Below are 17,971 nucleotides of genomic sequence, written 5' to 3'. Positions count from 1 at the left end.
GGATTTTCGCGTAGTAACTTATTTCTTTAATAATGTGTAAAATAATCCCACCAATACGAGCGTAACAAACTGAATCTTGGCTATCTCACGGATGCTTAGAGAAGAGGAAAAAAATTAATTTAACCGAAAATATCAGCGTAATAAATCGTAGATGAATGAAACTGGAGCATGTGATTATTACAAGACATCTATACTGCCCAATAAACATGACACAACTTAAATAGTGTCTGTGCACGAGCCCGATAACATTCCCCTTAACAATGTAATGGATGTTGGTTATTTAAGACTCCGAACAGTGAACAGATTAAAATTAACTGACTCATCCTCGTGAGTTTGTTTATTGAAGATATTAACGGCAGAGCGAAATTTAAAATTCCAAAGAGGAATAAAAAAAAAGAGACATGGAAAGGGTTACTTAATTACCTCTTGTTAATAATGTAATTAATTCTAAGAAAGTTAAACAGCTAGCCGAAAGGAGAACCGGAGTGAGAGAGATGGATATGGTAAAATGAAATTTGCTTTTTCTCCCCTTGGAATGAACTGTTAATAATCAGCCTGACTGCAGGTTGCAGCTACGTGCTGGCTCGAGAAAGCTTTTTGGTCTCTAAGGAGTTCTGATTAGTCAGATGCTAGTTGCTAAGTGTGTTTTTAACCTCAAAAAACAAGTAGGGCAACAAGGAAAGAAAAAAAAAAAAAAAAAAAAAAAACAGTACAGCCGAAGAGAAAACGAAGGAATTAAATCAGACAACGAAACTTAAGGACAGAAAAAAAGTGACAAACTCAGAAACAAAAAGAATCTAAAAGGAAACTATTTTTCTAATATGATTAGAAACAATAATAGCACAAAATCCAGAAAGAATCTCTCTCTCTCCCCTTTTCTATATCTTTATACTAAGTTTCATTTCTCTCTTTTTCTTTTGCCACTTTAATACTTTCCATATTTTTTTCCAAACATACAGTTGAACTCCATGATACTGAACTCCATTAATCAGTGTTATTCTTGTTCTTCAGATGGGAAAGGCAGTGGACTTTTTTTTTTTTTTTTTTTTTTTTTTATGTGAACCCCAAACACGAGAGGTATTAGAACCTATAGTACTTAGTACCCTGCTTGGGTTGGAGGTTGAGAAGACGAAAGAAGATATTTGTTGACATTGGACTTGAACTTCTGTAGATTGTAATTTTCAGGAAATACGTATGAAGGAAGGTTGTTCCAGAAAACGGCAGTTGAATGAATAAATGAGGAAGATGAAAAGTTGGTTCTGTGGGTTTGAAGTTGGACAGTAAATGGATGTTGGCTGGTGGCGGCACGTGTTCGGACTGTTTTGAAAGAGAGAGCGGGAATTATAGAAGCCAATTCAGAAGAACAGTGCCCATGGAAATATCTGTAGAAGAGGCATGCAGCAGAAACAGTACGTCTATGAGAAAGCGAGTGGAGAGACTCTGTTAGAGATGAATCATTAATTAACCTAACTGCCCTCTTCTGAATGGAATCAAGAAGCCTGAGAGAGGTTTTGGGGGCACCACCCCAAATGTGGGAACAATATTCCATGGTAGGGCGGATTTGCGATTTACAGAGTGAGCAGCTGTTTGGAAGAAAATTAACGCCGAGAGCGAAAGAGAAAACCAAGTTTTTTAGATGCAGAGGAAGCAATATTTGTAATGTGCTTGTGCCAAGAGAGATTAGAAGTCAAGGTAATCCCCAAAAGAGATATATCCTTTTGCCTAGAAATTGGAGTGTCACTAAAGATAAGCATAGGAGCAGAAGAATCCTTTTTGCGAGATATAAGACAAGACTGAGTTTTAGAAGGGTTGAAATCAACTAAGTTGTCTTTGCCCCACTGGAGAATTACCTGAAGATCGGCATTTAAGGAATTGGTAGCAGATTTTCGAGAAATTGAAGCTGATTGAGCAGGGCAAGGTTTCTCAAAATGGAAAGTTGAATGCAATGTGCTATCATCGGCAAAACTATGGATAGGATTTCCAGTCAATGGAAGAAGGTCATTGATATACAAGAGGAAAAGAGTGGGGGAAAGAACTGAACCTTGGGGGACACCGGCATTAGTGGAGAAGTTAGAAGACAGAGAGCCATCTACCATCACCCTCAGTGAGCGATCAGAGAGAAAACTGGATAACCAATTACTAAAAACAGTTGGCAAACCATAAGATGGAAGCTTGTTTAGAAGACCTTTATGCCAAACACGATCGAAAGCCTTTGAGATGTCAAGAGCAACTGCTTGTGTTTCACCGAACCTTTCCATTGAAGTAGTCCATAAATGGGTAACATAAGCCAGAATATCACCAGTGGATCGACACCGACGGAATCCATACTGGCGATCGTTGATCAGACGGAAGGTTTCTAGGTGGTTTAAGAGTTGGCGGTTAATTGATTTCTCCATTACTTTAGAAAGAGTAGAAGTAATTGCAATGGGACGATAATTGGATGGGAGGGATTTGTCACCCTTTTTAGGAACTGGCTGGATATGAGCAAATTTCCAAGCAGAAGGAAAAACACCTTTGGAATAAGAAAATGAAAAAAGGCGGCAAAGAATAGGAGTAAGTTCAGGAGCACAGATTTTGAGAACAAGTGGAGAAATACCATCAGGACCTGGAGCTTTCTTAGCATCAAGATTCATCAAAATCCTTCTGATATCCTTTTGACGGAAGACCACAGGAGGCATTGAATGGACCGTGTTGGGAATGGTGGGAGGTGTTTTACCAAGTTCATTAATACATGAGCTGGAAGAAAAATGGGATGCTAGCAGGTCAGCTTTATCCTTGGCTGAAGTGACAACAGAACCATCTGGTTTGGTCAGAGGTGGAAGCAGAGATGGGCAAAAGTTGCGGCCAATAGCTTTGGCAAGAGACCAGAATGCTCGGCTACCATTAGGGCAAGAAGCAAGTTTTCTACTCTTAGCCTGTTCAAACTCTAGTTTGGACTGATTAATAACTGCTTTACAATTGTTGCGAGCTTTGGTGTAGGCAGAAAATGAAACTGAAGAATTAGAAACAAGCCAATTACGATATGCAACATTCTTCTCTTGAACAGCCTTAGCACATTTATTGGAAAACCAAGGTTTAGATAAAGGACGAGATTTTAAAGTGGAGTGTGGGATAAAGGATTCCATTCCTGCAAGAATAATTTCACTGACACGATCTGAGCAAACGTTGACATCAGGAGTTTTGAAACAGTAATCCGACCAAGGAAAAGAAGAAAAGAAGTCTCGCAGGTCATCCCATTTTGCATTCTTGTAATGCCAAACAACACGAGGTTGGGAATAGCCATGAGATAAAGGTTCCATTGGAGAAGAGACAATCACCAAGTTGTGATCTGAAGTGCCTAAAGGACCTCTCACTTCGACCGTGTACTTAGAAGGGTTGTTTGTGAGAAAAAGATCAAGCGTATTGGCTGTATGATTAGGATTGTCCGGTATTCTTGTAGGTAAATGAACAATCTGTGCTAGGTCATTAGTAATTGCAAAAGCCTCAGCATCTCGACCTGCTGGGTCGGTGTGACTAGAAAACGGAAGCCAGCTGGAGTTGTGAACATTAAAATCACCAAGGAAAATTACCTCACTGTTAGGAAAGTTGGACTGGAGAAAGTCAAGTTGCAACGAGAGGAAGTCAAAGAGCTCCAAGTGATTAGTGGAGTTGGGAGAACGGTAGAGACAAGAGATGAATTTGACACAATGAGGTAGAGAGATTTTAAGCCAGAGAGGATCAAAGAGAGGAGATTCCAAATTGCCAAGTCTCTGACAGGGAATATCAGAACGGACATATACACAAGTACCACCTTTGAGGCGAAAGGAATCATACAGCGAATAATTTGGGCATCTGAGATGAACAGTAGTTGAATCAGCCGATAACTGAGATTCTGTCAGAAAAAGTACATGGGGTTTGGCAGACTGCAAGTGGAAATGGACATCGTTGAGATTAGAATTGAGACCACGTATATTTGTGAAATGAATTAGGAAATCCTTGGGAGGTTTAGATCTTTTCGCAGATAAGCTTGTTCTATTAGTTTGACAATTCATGGTGTATTCAATAGTAAGAAAAAGTGGGTGGGACATGCTGTATGAAGTAATGAAATTTTTGGATATGGCGTACATGTGGGAAGAATATACCCAGATCCTTGACATAACGTGGCCTCGACAATGCTCCCCCCATACACACTACTCGGACTCCCTCCAGTCACTATCTGGCAGAGTAGAGGTAGCAAGATTATACACTAGCTGATCCGGAAGCCTCCTAGAGAGTTACCAATAGGTTCGGTCCGGTGTACTAACTAGCGGCCGGCCTGCGAAAACCGTTTTAGAGCTGTACCCTCGAAATGTAAGGAATATTGGATCTCGCCACAACGTTCATCATAACCTCAAAAGTCATCAATCATACTGCATGATGGAAGAGATAGGGAAGGGTTGACCGGAACTTAGCTCTAGAGACTAAACATGGGTTCCACCACTTCAATCCTCCAATAAGCAAAGTGGTGGTATTTCACCGGTTGATGAGAGTCATCTACCACCTAGTACTGCCTGGTAACATAGAGGGGCGGCATTCCTCCATGTGGTGTGGGCGCCACACCTCGACCCCTGCTTACGTTGGTTCACACCTGGGTGGTCACCCACCATGTGCTTGTGCGTGGAGGTTATACCCAGGGTTACTAACAGTCCCACCATCGTGAAGGTGCAAGCAGAGGATTTGGTTGTCACAGACCGTCCGGACTTCGCCGAAATTGGGTCCACTTGACTTGAGTGTCACCCGAATATCAGTTCCATCAGCGTTTTAGACTCCCAGGTAGCAAGTACAGCTTGTCTGGCATATCTGAGAGAATGTCTGTGACAACCTCAAGGACCTAGTGAGTTTGACAAAGGCCAAATTGTAATGGCCGACGATTGGATCAGAGCATATCCGAAACGGCACGGCTGAGGGGATGCTCACGGTCAGAACTCGCAATGGAGTAAAATTCCAGATAGTTTCCTTGTAGGATATTGCAAAGTCATCTGTTTCGTTAGTCGTAGTATCAATAAACAGAACTATGCTCATCTAACTTTTGGAATAACTCAAGGAACGATATACAAGTATATAAGATTTTTGGGATCAAAGCCTAAAAAGGTTCATTATCACTTCAGTAATCTAAAAACAAAGCATTACGTTACCATGTGGAAAAGTAAACAAAAATTAGGTATTTGTGAACAAATAGTACTGTTGCAAAATATCATTAATGTATTATCCTATATGATTCAGCTACACTGCTCAACAAAATTCACAGAACACATGGTGTAAGTCATGCAGCTAGCGATGAAGCTAGACAAAATTTGGTATGGTGATGTACCGTAGAATAACAATGAAATGAGGAGACAGCGAGAAACTTCGTACAGGTATAAGGGACTTTTATAGGATTGTATAAGAAATACCAGAACGGCCATCACATTACAGAAGTCGATAGAAGATACTCGAAAATATGGTCACATGATATCTGTACTGCGTATGATCCCCTCCAACTTCTAAAGAGGCCTGACAACAGTGAACCATGCTCGATATAAGGTTGTATATACGATTCTGTGGTAACAAATCCCATTCTTCTCCCAGCACAGACCTTAGTCCACCAAGTATGTTAATAAAGACTCTTATTATTATTAAGTGACCGAGGAGTTGGCTGCCGGAATGCAATGCAACGCCCAAGGGCGCCCCACAAATGTTCGATCGGATTTAAGTGTGGTCACGGAAGTCGTTGGATAACTTCAGTTTCGAAATATTCCTCCACCATTTGAGCTCTATGTGCAGTGGGGTTATCCGTGCATGAAAAGAAAATATGGGCCAACCGCACCCCTAAAAATTCGCACATAGGGTTCGAGGATCAGTTCTTGGCACCTCTGCGCAGTTATCAAAAACAAGAATAGGGATGAGGCCGATGATCATTATTCAGCCCACACGAGAACACCGCCTCCAGCGTAAGTGTCCGGTTCTCTAATGTTGGAGGGATGACAACGCATTTCCCGTTGTCTCCAGATGAAATAACGTCTAGAATCTGTTTGTAGACTAAAACAAGACTCATCAGAGAACTGATAAGTCTTGTGTTCATGACACCAGTTTCGATGAGCGCTGCGGAAGTTTGGGATTAATGCAATAAAAATCATCACTGGCTTCCTTGCGAAGACTCCACTTGAATTGAGCCTTCTTAAGACAGTGCGGTTGGAAATTTATGTTTTCAGTTGATGATAAGACATCACAGGGTTCCGCTTTGCTGTTAGAGCCAGATAGCGGTCTGTTGTGGTTGACGTAGCCCTTGGGCGACCTTGGCCAGCTCTTCTTGTATTGGTTGCTGTCTCCTGAAACTGCTTTTATGCCGAGACGACACTGCGTGACACATTAAACGAACGTGCCACCTCCACCTGCGACTTCCGGGCTTCGAGTTGTCAAACGACACACCATCTGAAAGAATCATCTAAACGACGATGACTTGCCATCCTGAGTACTGGAGATGTGACCATCCCACTGAGCAATCCAAAAAAAACGGGAATGAAGTGATGTGGTCGCAACTCTTGTTTTTATAGGCATGAATAATTTGCATAATGTGCGGCTGTGTAAAGCGGTAGATCGATTTCTATTGGATATTCGGAATTTACATCCCAGGATCCATATTATTTAAAATATTCGCCTTCAACGAAACTGTTCACAGTGAAATATTCATGAAAAACATTTTGTTCTTTTAATTTTGTCGAGCAATGTGTTTAGACGTCAGCACCATCATAAAACCCGAAGTGTGCCTTTAGGCATCGAATATTGGCTAATAAAGTCGTGAAACAGAGCACAAATCAACCAATTTACTATCACTAGATCCGTCCTTTACAAATTCTTGAATATAATCCAATAGAGTTTTATCATTGCCTCGCTAAAAATTAAAATTCAAAGTTAAACGCTGTCTTCCAGAATAGATACAGGCAGTTCTCGACTTTACGAGTTAATTCGATCCTAGCGCTCGCTCGTAAAGCGAAAACTTGTAAAGCGGGAATATATTTCCCATAGACATCTCGTTAAAAATAGGGGTTACGTTCTCAACAATGAAATTAGTTAGCTAATTAGTTTATGTTTAAACAATGCTTGATTTATTGAAAGAAATGAAAATGTAGCCTGTAAAATCAAGCAAATTATAATAATAGAGAAATTATTTACGACTTACAAATGTTAAAGAATGTTTATTCTTCATCATCATCGACTAAATGCACACTCGTTGATTACTCATTATTGGCTCGGCACTCGATTTGTTGCACAAGGAGTCATTTTCTTCAGAAATGTTTCAAGAGGCGTTTGTTTCCAAGATAATCTCTTTTAATTATAAATTTCACTGTTGCATGCATAAGCATTTTTTAACGGCACACACAAATTGCAACTAACAGGATTCGCGCGGAGTAACAAGTTTACGAAGCTTTAAAAAAAAAAAAGGAATGAAGAGAAGATTCTGAAAATTTATTTATGTTTTTTATACGATTGAAGATTTCAGTGAAGGGGAAACACATTTCACCATAATAACGTAAAAACCCACCCACACAATTCCAGCTATCAGTACTTTCGCAAATGCAAGAAGATCGTGTTTACTACCCGTTTATAATTGCTTGCAGTAACAGAAAAGCCCAATAAACCGGAAAGTGCAAATTAATTTTATTGTTTTATGGTAGTGACCTCCAGAAATGTGTTTTAGAAAAATACTACCAGTACTACCATCACAAAGGCGTTCAAAATTGATTCTTATAATGGAACATATGATAACGATGAAAGCGTAGTGCATTTTAATGATTTGAATTGGTAACTAATACAATTTACAAACCACGCTCACGACCTTTTATATGCCCTTAAAAATGACATTTTAGAGAGATAAATAGCCTAGTTACACAGCGAAATTTTCAACTTCCGAGAACTTGAAACGAATTACCAAAAAACAATGTTTTATTGGGTTCACATTACGATATTTTAACGATATGATGGACACTGTCTCTGGAACAGATTAATATCGTAAAGCGGGGTACGCTGTATTGTATAACTACGCACGTGGTTTGGAATGCGGTATTTATGAATATTTAACATTCATTTTTTGCAATTAATGTTCATATTTTCGATTTTGTTGATACTTGATACTTGGGGGAAAAAAAACTCGTAAACCCGGGAACTCGTAAAGCGAGAACTGCCTGTACTTCACAAATATCTATTTTGGACTTATGCCATAGCTTGCAGATAGTTTTCTCCTATTTCTGCAATGATCAAAATACGGGACAGACACGTTGGAAGAAATTATTACGTTCATACAGTTATAATCCCCTAACATTGAGTACTACAGCAAACCCAAGACACTGCCTAATTTGCATATTGTTGATACTGGAATTATTCGACAGGAACATTTATTTAGATGAACATCGATGTTATTCATATGATAATATAGACAAATATCGATATTTGGCATCCGATATATGAAAGTTTGTCACCTCATTTGTCGATTTTTATATAATAAATTTAGGTGCTTATAGCAGCACTACCATTACAAATATTTCTTTAATAATTATATATCTATTCAAATGCACACTGAAAAAAAAGAAGCAGTAGTAATAACTTTTTTTAGATACTTGTCAGGCAAAAATATGCTTTTAACCAAAAGCCGATTTAACGAGACTCGGATTATCGGGACTAGTGTACTCGTATCTGTCATAAGGCCCGCTACCACCTTCACAACGACTTGACTTGGTACTGAAATACTTTAAACAGTACTTCCTATTTTAACGGGAAAGTTGTAATAACTGGAAAGCGGGAATAAAATGGGAAAACGGGAATAAAAATATTTTATAAGTAACAAATGAATAAAAATATATCGCGTATATAAATAAATTAGGAAAACAGAAACAGCAGAAAGGTCAAAATGATAAAATAAATCATTTAGATGGAGAGACTGGAAGAACACCTGATTATTTTTTTCATACTTCATATATGAATACTTCACTTCGGCCACATCATAAATTAATACTTCTGGCGTTTATTGTAACAGTCTTTCTTGTGTTTCAAGAGAAGATTATTAGGATCATCTGATTTTGTATATCCGCTTTCTATATCTGTTTACATTCCTTTAAAATATTATTCGCAATCATTTTAGAGTTATGTTTGGGTTTTATATTTTCTCCTGTCTTCTTAATCCCCTTCGGAGCTTATTTATATCGATCCTTCCTTTCTAGCTCTTTGTTTTGTGGTTGTTATGGAGAATTATGTTTCAATTAAAGGAATTCATCAGATAAGAACATATTCGGTATATGGTCGATACTGCAATCCTGCTAATTAAAACTCTGCGAGTCATATGTGTTAGCGAGTTCGTTAATAAGTGGTAATTTAGTAATCCCATGTGCTCTTGGAGACAACCCCGTTTTCTTCGACCGAGAGACGCTTTGTTTCAGACAAATCCCCTCACCGAATTTCCTCTTCTTCTTTTTTTACACTCTTTCTACTGTCGATACCCACCGCATGCTTCGGAAGATTCGGATTCAAATGGAATAATTAGGAGGTATAGGAGACATAAATCGTCTTTATGGTTCCATTGCGAGTAATAAAGACTCCAATATTTCGCCCGCAACGAAATATGTTTAGCTGAGGCTGCAATCCGGGCAAAGATGTCTCCATCAGGATGTAGCAGATAAGTTTAAAGACAGTTGTGTCAATAACATTATTCTCCGTGTGTGTCTAAGTACGGTTGCTTCTGTCTATTTGCATCAGCGAACATTCCGTATTGTCCTCGTTTTCGTGATAACAACCTCTGGAAAAACTTTGCCAATAAATCTAATAATTGGACACTTTTAGGATAAGTGTTGGCACGTTCAGTATTGCCAACGGCTGTAATGTTGAGTTGAAAGACGAACTTAACGTAAAGGACTTCCTAATATAATTTAATTAGTTTTCTCTCAATTATGTTGAATTCTTTAGCTAATATTGGATTCGTTTTACGTCAATTTATTTCCTCTTTCCAGTTGCTCCAATGATATGGATACCAAACCAACTGGTTGGTGCGCCAGTTGAAACAGATGTTCTTTTGGACTGTGGACTCGAATCCCATCCACGTTCTGTTACCTACTGGACAAGAGAAGGTGGCATGATGATACTGTCCAATTCCAAGTACGACAGTATGTTGCTGGACACTGGTATTTATAAGTCACAGATGCGGCTACGTATCAAACACCTCCGACCAGAAGACTATGGGCCTTACATCTGCGTGGCCAAGAATTCCTTAGGGGAGACAGAAGGCACCATCAAATTGTACGGTAAGTCTCTCTCTCGTTCTTTTTATCTATTCAGCGTGTCTCTTTAGAAACTACATCGTTTTGGGCACCGCATGGCCTTCCATCTAAATATCCTACTAATTTACTGTAAATATTTAACAATTTCTGATTACATGGCGTTTTCTAAGACGTTTAATATTTATCGCATGAAAAATTGGGAAAATATTAGTCTTATGGTTGACTGTAAGCTTCTTGGATGTCGAAAAATTATTCTAAATTTTTTATTTATTACTTGCAAGCGACGCTAAAGAATTAATGGGTGCAACTTCTATCCATCCTCACTTCCACATCTTTTTAGTGTTATTATAAATTTCATATACAGATAAAAATAAAGCTGCTCATCATTTAACAACTGTCAAGCTTGCTAGATGTTCTCCTACTTCACCGAACACCTTAAACTGATTTCCTCCTTGAGGTTTCTCTCAAGAAAAACGTTTTAAATCTTTTGGAGGACATGCTCTAGTCGAGATGGGAATTTCTGCAATGCTACTGAAAAAAAAGGTGGGAGGGGTGGAATTTCCCACATGAAGTCTACATCTTTACCATCCATTATCATTATTCTATTATCCTTATTTAACCCTTTATGAAGTGATAGAGAAATCCATTAACTCTGACTTCTTAAACTGCTTCGAAACGCCACGCTTAATTAATAATCGCCAGTGCTGCTTCTAACTGGTGATCTACAGGGAATAATTAATATTCCTTTTTCTTCGCAACCCCTGACCTTTCCGTTCTAACACAGACACTGTACAGAAACGGAGTTTTGTATATCATACCGAAGCTATTATTATTACAGAAATATATTTATTTCTCTATCCAAGGTTCCGAATTGACTGGAACGGGGTCCCTGTTCTTTACACTCATCGGCAATTTCACCTATCTGCTTGATTCTTAAAAACTGACCTCTTAAGAGAGTTCAGTTTCATAAAACTTTCAAGTTCAACTCCTGGCTCTATCTATTATCTGTGGGTGAGGTCTCAAGTCATGAGCCGCTTTCATTTAGTATTAGTAGTGGCAAATGATGCAAGGAAGGAAGCTTATACAGCATCAGCAAAAATAAAAGCAATCCCCTCTGATAAAACGTCTTAATTATACTTTAAATTTATTCAAACGACACACCTGTACGATACCAGATAGAAGTTTGTTCCAAACAATCAAATACCCTCAGGATGAAAGCAGATTTCTTCACATCTATCCTCCAACGATCCTTCCTCAATTTGAATTTATGTCCCCTTATGTATCTAGTCTAAGCAAGAGGAAGGATACTATTGAGCTTAATCCATTCAAAGCCTTGAATCGATTAAGCTCTTGAACATCTCAATCAGATATTCAAGAGCCTAGTTTCTAGATGCTGCAATTTGCAGAACCGAAGCCTTTCTTTGCAGGAGCGCCCGTTTTCACCCCCTCACTAATTTCGCTCCATATCCTTCTTAATATTGGCCTTCCAGACCTGTCTGCAGCGCTCATTGCCATTTCCCATATCCCATTGCCTTATCCCAGCCAAAATTCCAGTATATCATTTCAAATAAAGATAAAAACTGATCTTTTGGCAATGCTCTTCATCTAACCTTGATAGTCGTTAGATGCACCCTCAACTGAGTTCCGCTTTGGGATTTTCCTCTTAAAAAAAAAAAAAAAAAAACATATCTTCTACCTTTAAAACCCATGAGTTGTCCTGGCACCTGTCTGCACTGTTCAGAGAACTCTTTATATCTGACTGCACAATGACCTCCAGATCTTTTTCACTCTCCATTATATTGAGTGTGGTATAACATAATTGGTACATTAATCTGGGATTATCGCTATCTTGCATTTGTCAAACTTCAATTGCCAATTCTCAGCTCATCTGCCTAATATTTCTAGATCTTGTTGAAGAAGCCTACCCTGATTACTGTCTTTAAAAACCCTGCCAACCTTTGTATAATCTGCAAACTTAGACAAACTTGACATACCTTCATCAGTATCATTAATAAATATAGAAAATAACAATGGTCCTAGCGCTGAAACAAGTTTGTTTTACTGTGGTAAAACAAGCTTCTTTTTAGCATGGTCATGCTAGATAAACCTCGTGCACGCGCTTTGTTTATCTAGCATGACCACGCGGTACCATTCTTTATTTTCATATGTAACGTATTTATGTATTCATAACCGAAGAAGAGACACACGGTGTCGAAAGCTTCTGCATTTTATTTTATTTTATCGAAATAAGCGAGTGCAGCGAGCGAAGCCCACTAGTAAGTATTAATATAAAAAATTATGAGGTAAAAACCGTATCATAATATGTGGTTCATTATGCGTATAGGGCCCTCTCTCAATAAAATACAAAAATTACTATGGAAAAAACTACCTAATGCAATGTTTATGTTATGCAAAGAAATGGGCCAGTGTGTACCACTCCTGATAAAGACAGCACTTAAGTTCCCGTTAATTGTCAGAAGTGAGACTTTTTTCTACGATACAGGATGCTGAGGAGGAGGAGGAGGAGGGATGACGTAGTTGTTGAACAGCTCTACTATCTTTTCCATCAAGTAACAAAGTTGGTAATGTGTTTTATTTTTAGAGAAAGACAAGAGATAGATAGACAGAGAGAAGGAGAGGTGATTGCCATAGCTGCAGTTTCTCCCATGAACGGGAGAAGATAATCAGCAATTATGCTATCACTTCTTTGCTCGCTGTACGAAAATGTCTCTACAACATTTTCCTCTTCCGAAAAGTGAGGGCTCTTGCAGGTCGATAGATCATTGGACGAAGTTTCTTTCTGCGCCGCAGCGAATATGCATGTTAGTCGTGCATTAAAAATGCACTCTGAAAGCGAAATCAACTCCACTCTCAACTCGCCTTGTTTGTTTATTGGCTATAGTCAGCCATCAAGGCTTTCTACTTCCTTCTCAGCCTCCTGAATTATAAATATGCAAAACAGCGCGATTGTAGAGGAAGAGAGAGCACAGATTGCCCAGAGAGAGATGTCACAGGATGTGTCTCTCTCTCTCTTTCTGTCTATCCGCTAACTGCGAGCTAAAATCTCGTGGTGATCGTCCCATGGCGTACCATTCTCTTCGTTGAGCGCAATTTTTTTTCTAATTCGGAGATTTAAGACGTGAATTTGCCTGAAAGGAAAACTTTATAAATTAATTAATTTTCGTTCAGAGAGGGGAGGAGAAGGTCAATGACCTCTCCTCACTAGCTACCGGAAGGGGCATAAAGAAATTGAAAATACTAAGACATGTTTTAGTGTCTCAAAGACAAATATTTTATTCGAGTTTGGGTTTATTGATAAGAGCGTCAAGGAAAAAAACTTTTGTGTTTTTAGCTGCTAAAAAATACTGAGAAGGTAATTTAGTTAATGAACTGCATTCTTCTAATAAAAAGACATCCCCCTCTAGCGAAAATGATGAGCCAAGTTTTTCTATTGTTTTATTATCAACGAAATGGATGAAAGTGTCTAAAAGGTGTTCATGGCTTAGGGATAAATCTGTCAGAGTTCTTGCTTGATTAGGATTATCTTTGATGATGGATTAATCGCTTCGATAATCCGAAATATTTCAGTCGTTATCTTTATCCACATTCAAGTAATACCTGAAAGTTGCAGATATTAGAAGCTAAAACCTCCTTTCTGCTTTAATTCATTTTAATTTTATTCTTTCCTATATTTGCTGTTTACCATTTTTATTTAAATAAAGTCTTAAAAAAATTATTCTGATCAGTTTTATGTTAAATATCTAAATTATATTTTATAAGAAAGTTTTTTAATAAATAAAATTTTGGCTCGTTTAACAAAAACACTTTCATTTGATTATTCTCGTAGATAAGAGTTCGTTTACTTTACTAGCAACTTGCATTAACTCTGACTTGTTTTCCCTTTTTTTTTTTTTTTTTTTTCTATTCTTCAGAAATTCCCAAGCCGACCACTACTTCCACAACATCATCTCATTACACAGTCCGCACAAGTAAAACAGAAGGTAAGTAATTACTTCTATAATAACATTACAGTAATTGTGCACGTGCTCCTCTGTGGATAGTTATTTTTATACCATAATTGCTTGATAAGTTATTCTGATAACTTAAACAGAATATTTGAAATATGAAACATTTTATCTACCTTTTTTTGTTTGTTTATCTGTTTTTCGGCCTTTTAAAAGCATAGTGGTCTGAATTTAGGCAGCATTTACGTTGCAATTTTTAGATAATGATCTTAAATTTCAAATAAATTCATTTGATGTATTTTGCAGGCGTTACCAACTATCGGTCCTCTTTAAAAGTTCAGTATTTATCTACACTGCCCTAACATTAACATTCGTACACACTTCTGCTGATAGCTGGTCATGTCCTATCCAAGCACCGCGTCAGACATCTATAAATATGCTCGAGACTTTCAAGGATACAGTCGTACAATTAGTGCATGCAAGATGTTTCGATTGATGGAGTTAACATACTGCACATTTATAATAGGGTGTCACATAAACAATCAGTTGGTACGTGACTTTTCAAATGGCACTGAAGATCCTTAGGTGGACGATTGACGATATTATCTGCAAATGGAAGTGGACTGGTGCTGAAACCGCCCAGATAACCTTCGAAGCTAACAGAACGTTGACAGGAGCGCCTTGAAAAGAATCGACCGGTCAGAACGAAGGTCGACGTTGTCACAGCACGCACACAAGCCTTGAGTGTGTAAGGCTCGCCGTTCTTGGATCGTAGACCAATGGAAGCTGTGCTTTGGAGTGATGAGTTACCATACGTGGTCTACTAGTCTGAGCTGTAACATCCCACCAATGAAGTCTGGAGCTGTTTTTCATTATTTTGCCTGGGACCATTGTTTTATTGGACAATTATGCCTTACCTACATTGTGGCAGTACGCTGAGAACATGAGGGTCCAAAAAGTTGGACTGGCCAGACCGCAGCGCCCTGAACTCAATCCTATAGAGAACCTCTGGGATGGAGTGAATTGTCGGATGCGTGTTAGGAGAAACTGTCCAAAGAAGGGTGAATTGGTCGCCGCTTTGAGGGCCGAAGATATCCAAAGACATTTTGAAAATCTGGTGGAGTGTTCCACGGAAAACAGAGGCTGTCATAAAGGCTAAAGGGGTTCAGAACACGTTATCAGCTTTCTGGTAAATAAGTTATTTTTAGATGTGCAGGTGTCCGGATATTAATTGGAGGGCAGCGTACAATGATGAAATTTCTTATTTGTTAAAGCTCAAGTCTGATGTTTTAGGTATTCTTAGTTTGTGTAGTTGAAAGAAAAGGATAGAGATAAACTACAATCTTTTCTTGTTATGGAACGATGTTTGTAATTACGTAATACAAGAGAGTAAAGACGCCTGAGCCTGTAAAATGATTTCAGTGATAAGATTGAAACAAATGAAAGTTTAATTCGAAGTCAATGGATTTAGTTAAATTAAATGTCAGGAATTCATTTAGTATAACAGATGTGAGCAAAATGATCAGAGAAAAGAAAAAAATAACGGAAAACAATAAATCAATCAAAAGAGAGAAAGAGAATATTAAATTACAAAGACGTAATGAAAGGCTTAACTTTTATAACTGTTCAGTACCTAAATTGAAAAATAAATTCTGTACTAATTTTCGTAAAAAGTGGTCTTCGACGCCTTTCCGATTTAATGGAATCAACATCTGAAAAAAAAAGGAGCGCTGCTCCTTCAAAACCCCTTCTCCTCCAAGCATTGGTTTTTTTTTTTTTTTTTAAATGTTATCTTATAGCATAGAACTGTAGAACTGTTCAACCGGAGAAAGAAAGCAATGGAGAGCCATTTTGGATGCCGAAATACTGTAATAATTACTTTAACATTTAATAATTTATTTTATTTTAATTTCTTGCGTTAATTGCAATTAAAAATTGAGCAAACTATAATGATTTAATTTAGTCGATTAAAAACAGGAATTACTTTCTTGCATACTTGATAATAAAGCTACCAATTCCGAAAGGTATCACTATGCTCTTTTGAGGGCAGTTAAACTTTTCCATTTTCATAGCAACCGAAAACGTGGGTTGTGTTGTATGTTTGACGTATGGAATGACGAAGGAAGTATAAAAAGAATTAATTCTTCTCTCTTCGTTTAAAGTTGATTTTTTTTTTCTATTTTAGGGTCCCAGCATACTACAAGTGAGAAGATGCTCATTGGAACTTGGCAGAACTCCTTGGTTAAAGATGAAAATGACGGTAGGCTCAAATGTTACAGATTTAAAGCGCATTTATAGTGTTCAAGTACATACACTGGCCAAAATAATACGAACCTTTATTCAGTATCGAATCAGCAACCATCTTTTAAAATAACAGGAAGTGTGTGGATTCTATAAAGTGTTTTAGTGCGTTTAAGAGGACTTCGTTGCCGAATAGTTCTCTCCAGCATAACCCACACATTCTCAATAGGATTAAGATCAGGTGAATGTGAGGGTCAACTTCCATTGGAAATCAATATCATGTTCTCCGAACAATTCATGAACGATTCCGGCATGATGCCCTGTTGCACAATCATTCATAAAGTGGTCACGACCTTCGGGATAAAAGTGTAACATTGCAGGGTCCTTAATGGCTGACATTCGACCTTTCACCGGTATTAACGGACCGAGTCTGTGTTCCAACGAAACATTCCCCATAAATTATACTACCTTCAGATGCTGGGGTTGTCTTAACAAGGCATACAGAGTCAATCGCTTCGCCAGTCTCTGCCTACCATAAGTGCAAAACAAGGTATATCGTGATTCGTCTGACCACATGACCTTCCGTTGTCCAATCACAACATTCTCGGCACCAATGCAAGCGTATTTTTCTAGTTTTCTCTGAAACAAGTGGCTTCTGAATAGACAGGAGACTGCCAATACCAAAGTTTTTCAATTCTCTGTGGATGGTAAGGGTTGAAATAAGAGACTTCTGGGTTTGGTTGAATTCAGATGTACTTTGCTGCACTCGATGCCCTACAGTCCTCTTTAGAGTAAGACCGCTTCACCCTTGAAGTATTGTTTTTCTGCCACATTTACGCCTTTAAGATGTGGAAGAACCGCTTGCTTTCCAGTCATTAAAAACCTTTGAGATGGATGCTTTTGAGAAACCAGTTATGGCTTTCGTTTCGTGACTCGTGGCTCCTGCTAAATATGCACCCATGATAAGACCTTTCTCAACGTCTGATAGATCACGAATTTCTCCCATTCTGGCCTCAAATTACTGCAGTTAAACGGCCTATGCAGTCTTTATGCTGAACGAGACAGCAAGCCACTGATGGTTTGCTGTCTCGCACACAAAAAGGTTCGCACATTTTTGGCCAGTGAGTGTATTTCATATGAGTGGTGTTCAAATGAAGTGCCCAATAAGCAGTGCATAATTATAGTCGAATATATCCTACTTGTGATACTCAGTTTCGTGTCAGGATGGCTCTGGGGTATTACGTTTCAAAGGCGGGAGAAAACTGGAGGATTGACAAAGGCCTGGTCAAGCACGTACTGTATTGACTAGCCAGTTAAATTATCAGTCTAGAGCAGAGGTATCAGTCTCCCCTACCCGTGCCGATCGCAGAGTGGACTTAGTGTATTCTCCCCATCCAGAGGGCCCATCCAAGCCGCGTCTAAATAGATTATCTCTTTTGATTGGTTCTATTATTAAACTCACTCTGTATATTATACATATAACTTCAACCTGAAATGATTTTC

General features: G+C 38.4%; 1 protein-coding gene across 2 annotated transcripts in view; it reads left to right on the top strand.

The window, feature by feature from the left end:
- LOC150091555 (lachesin-like) overlaps window positions 1-17,971 on the top strand; it is a 304,077-nt gene that overhangs the window by 279,914 nt on the left and 6,192 nt on the right. Inside the window, exons 6-8 of one of the 2 annotated variants that reach the window (XM_090384555.1) lie at window positions 9,996-10,286; window positions 14,195-14,263; window positions 16,413-16,487. In XM_090384555.1, coding sequence (XP_090240681.1) covers window positions 9,996-10,286; window positions 14,195-14,263; window positions 16,413-16,487 — 435 coding nt within the window. The remainder of the gene's footprint in view (window positions 1-9,995; window positions 10,287-14,194; window positions 14,264-16,412; window positions 16,488-17,971) is intronic. The other variant, XM_090384559.1, reaches the window with a different exon arrangement.

This window comes from Mastigoproctus giganteus, chromosome 1 (assembly GCF_048544385.1).
Source record: "Mastigoproctus giganteus isolate SK-2022 chromosome 1, ASM4854438v1, whole genome shotgun sequence".
Taxonomy (NCBI): domain Eukaryota; kingdom Metazoa; phylum Arthropoda; class Arachnida; order Uropygi; family Thelyphonidae; genus Mastigoproctus; species Mastigoproctus giganteus.
The sequence above is the reverse complement of the archived record's forward strand: the minus strand, read 5'-3'. Positions and strand labels throughout refer to the sequence as shown.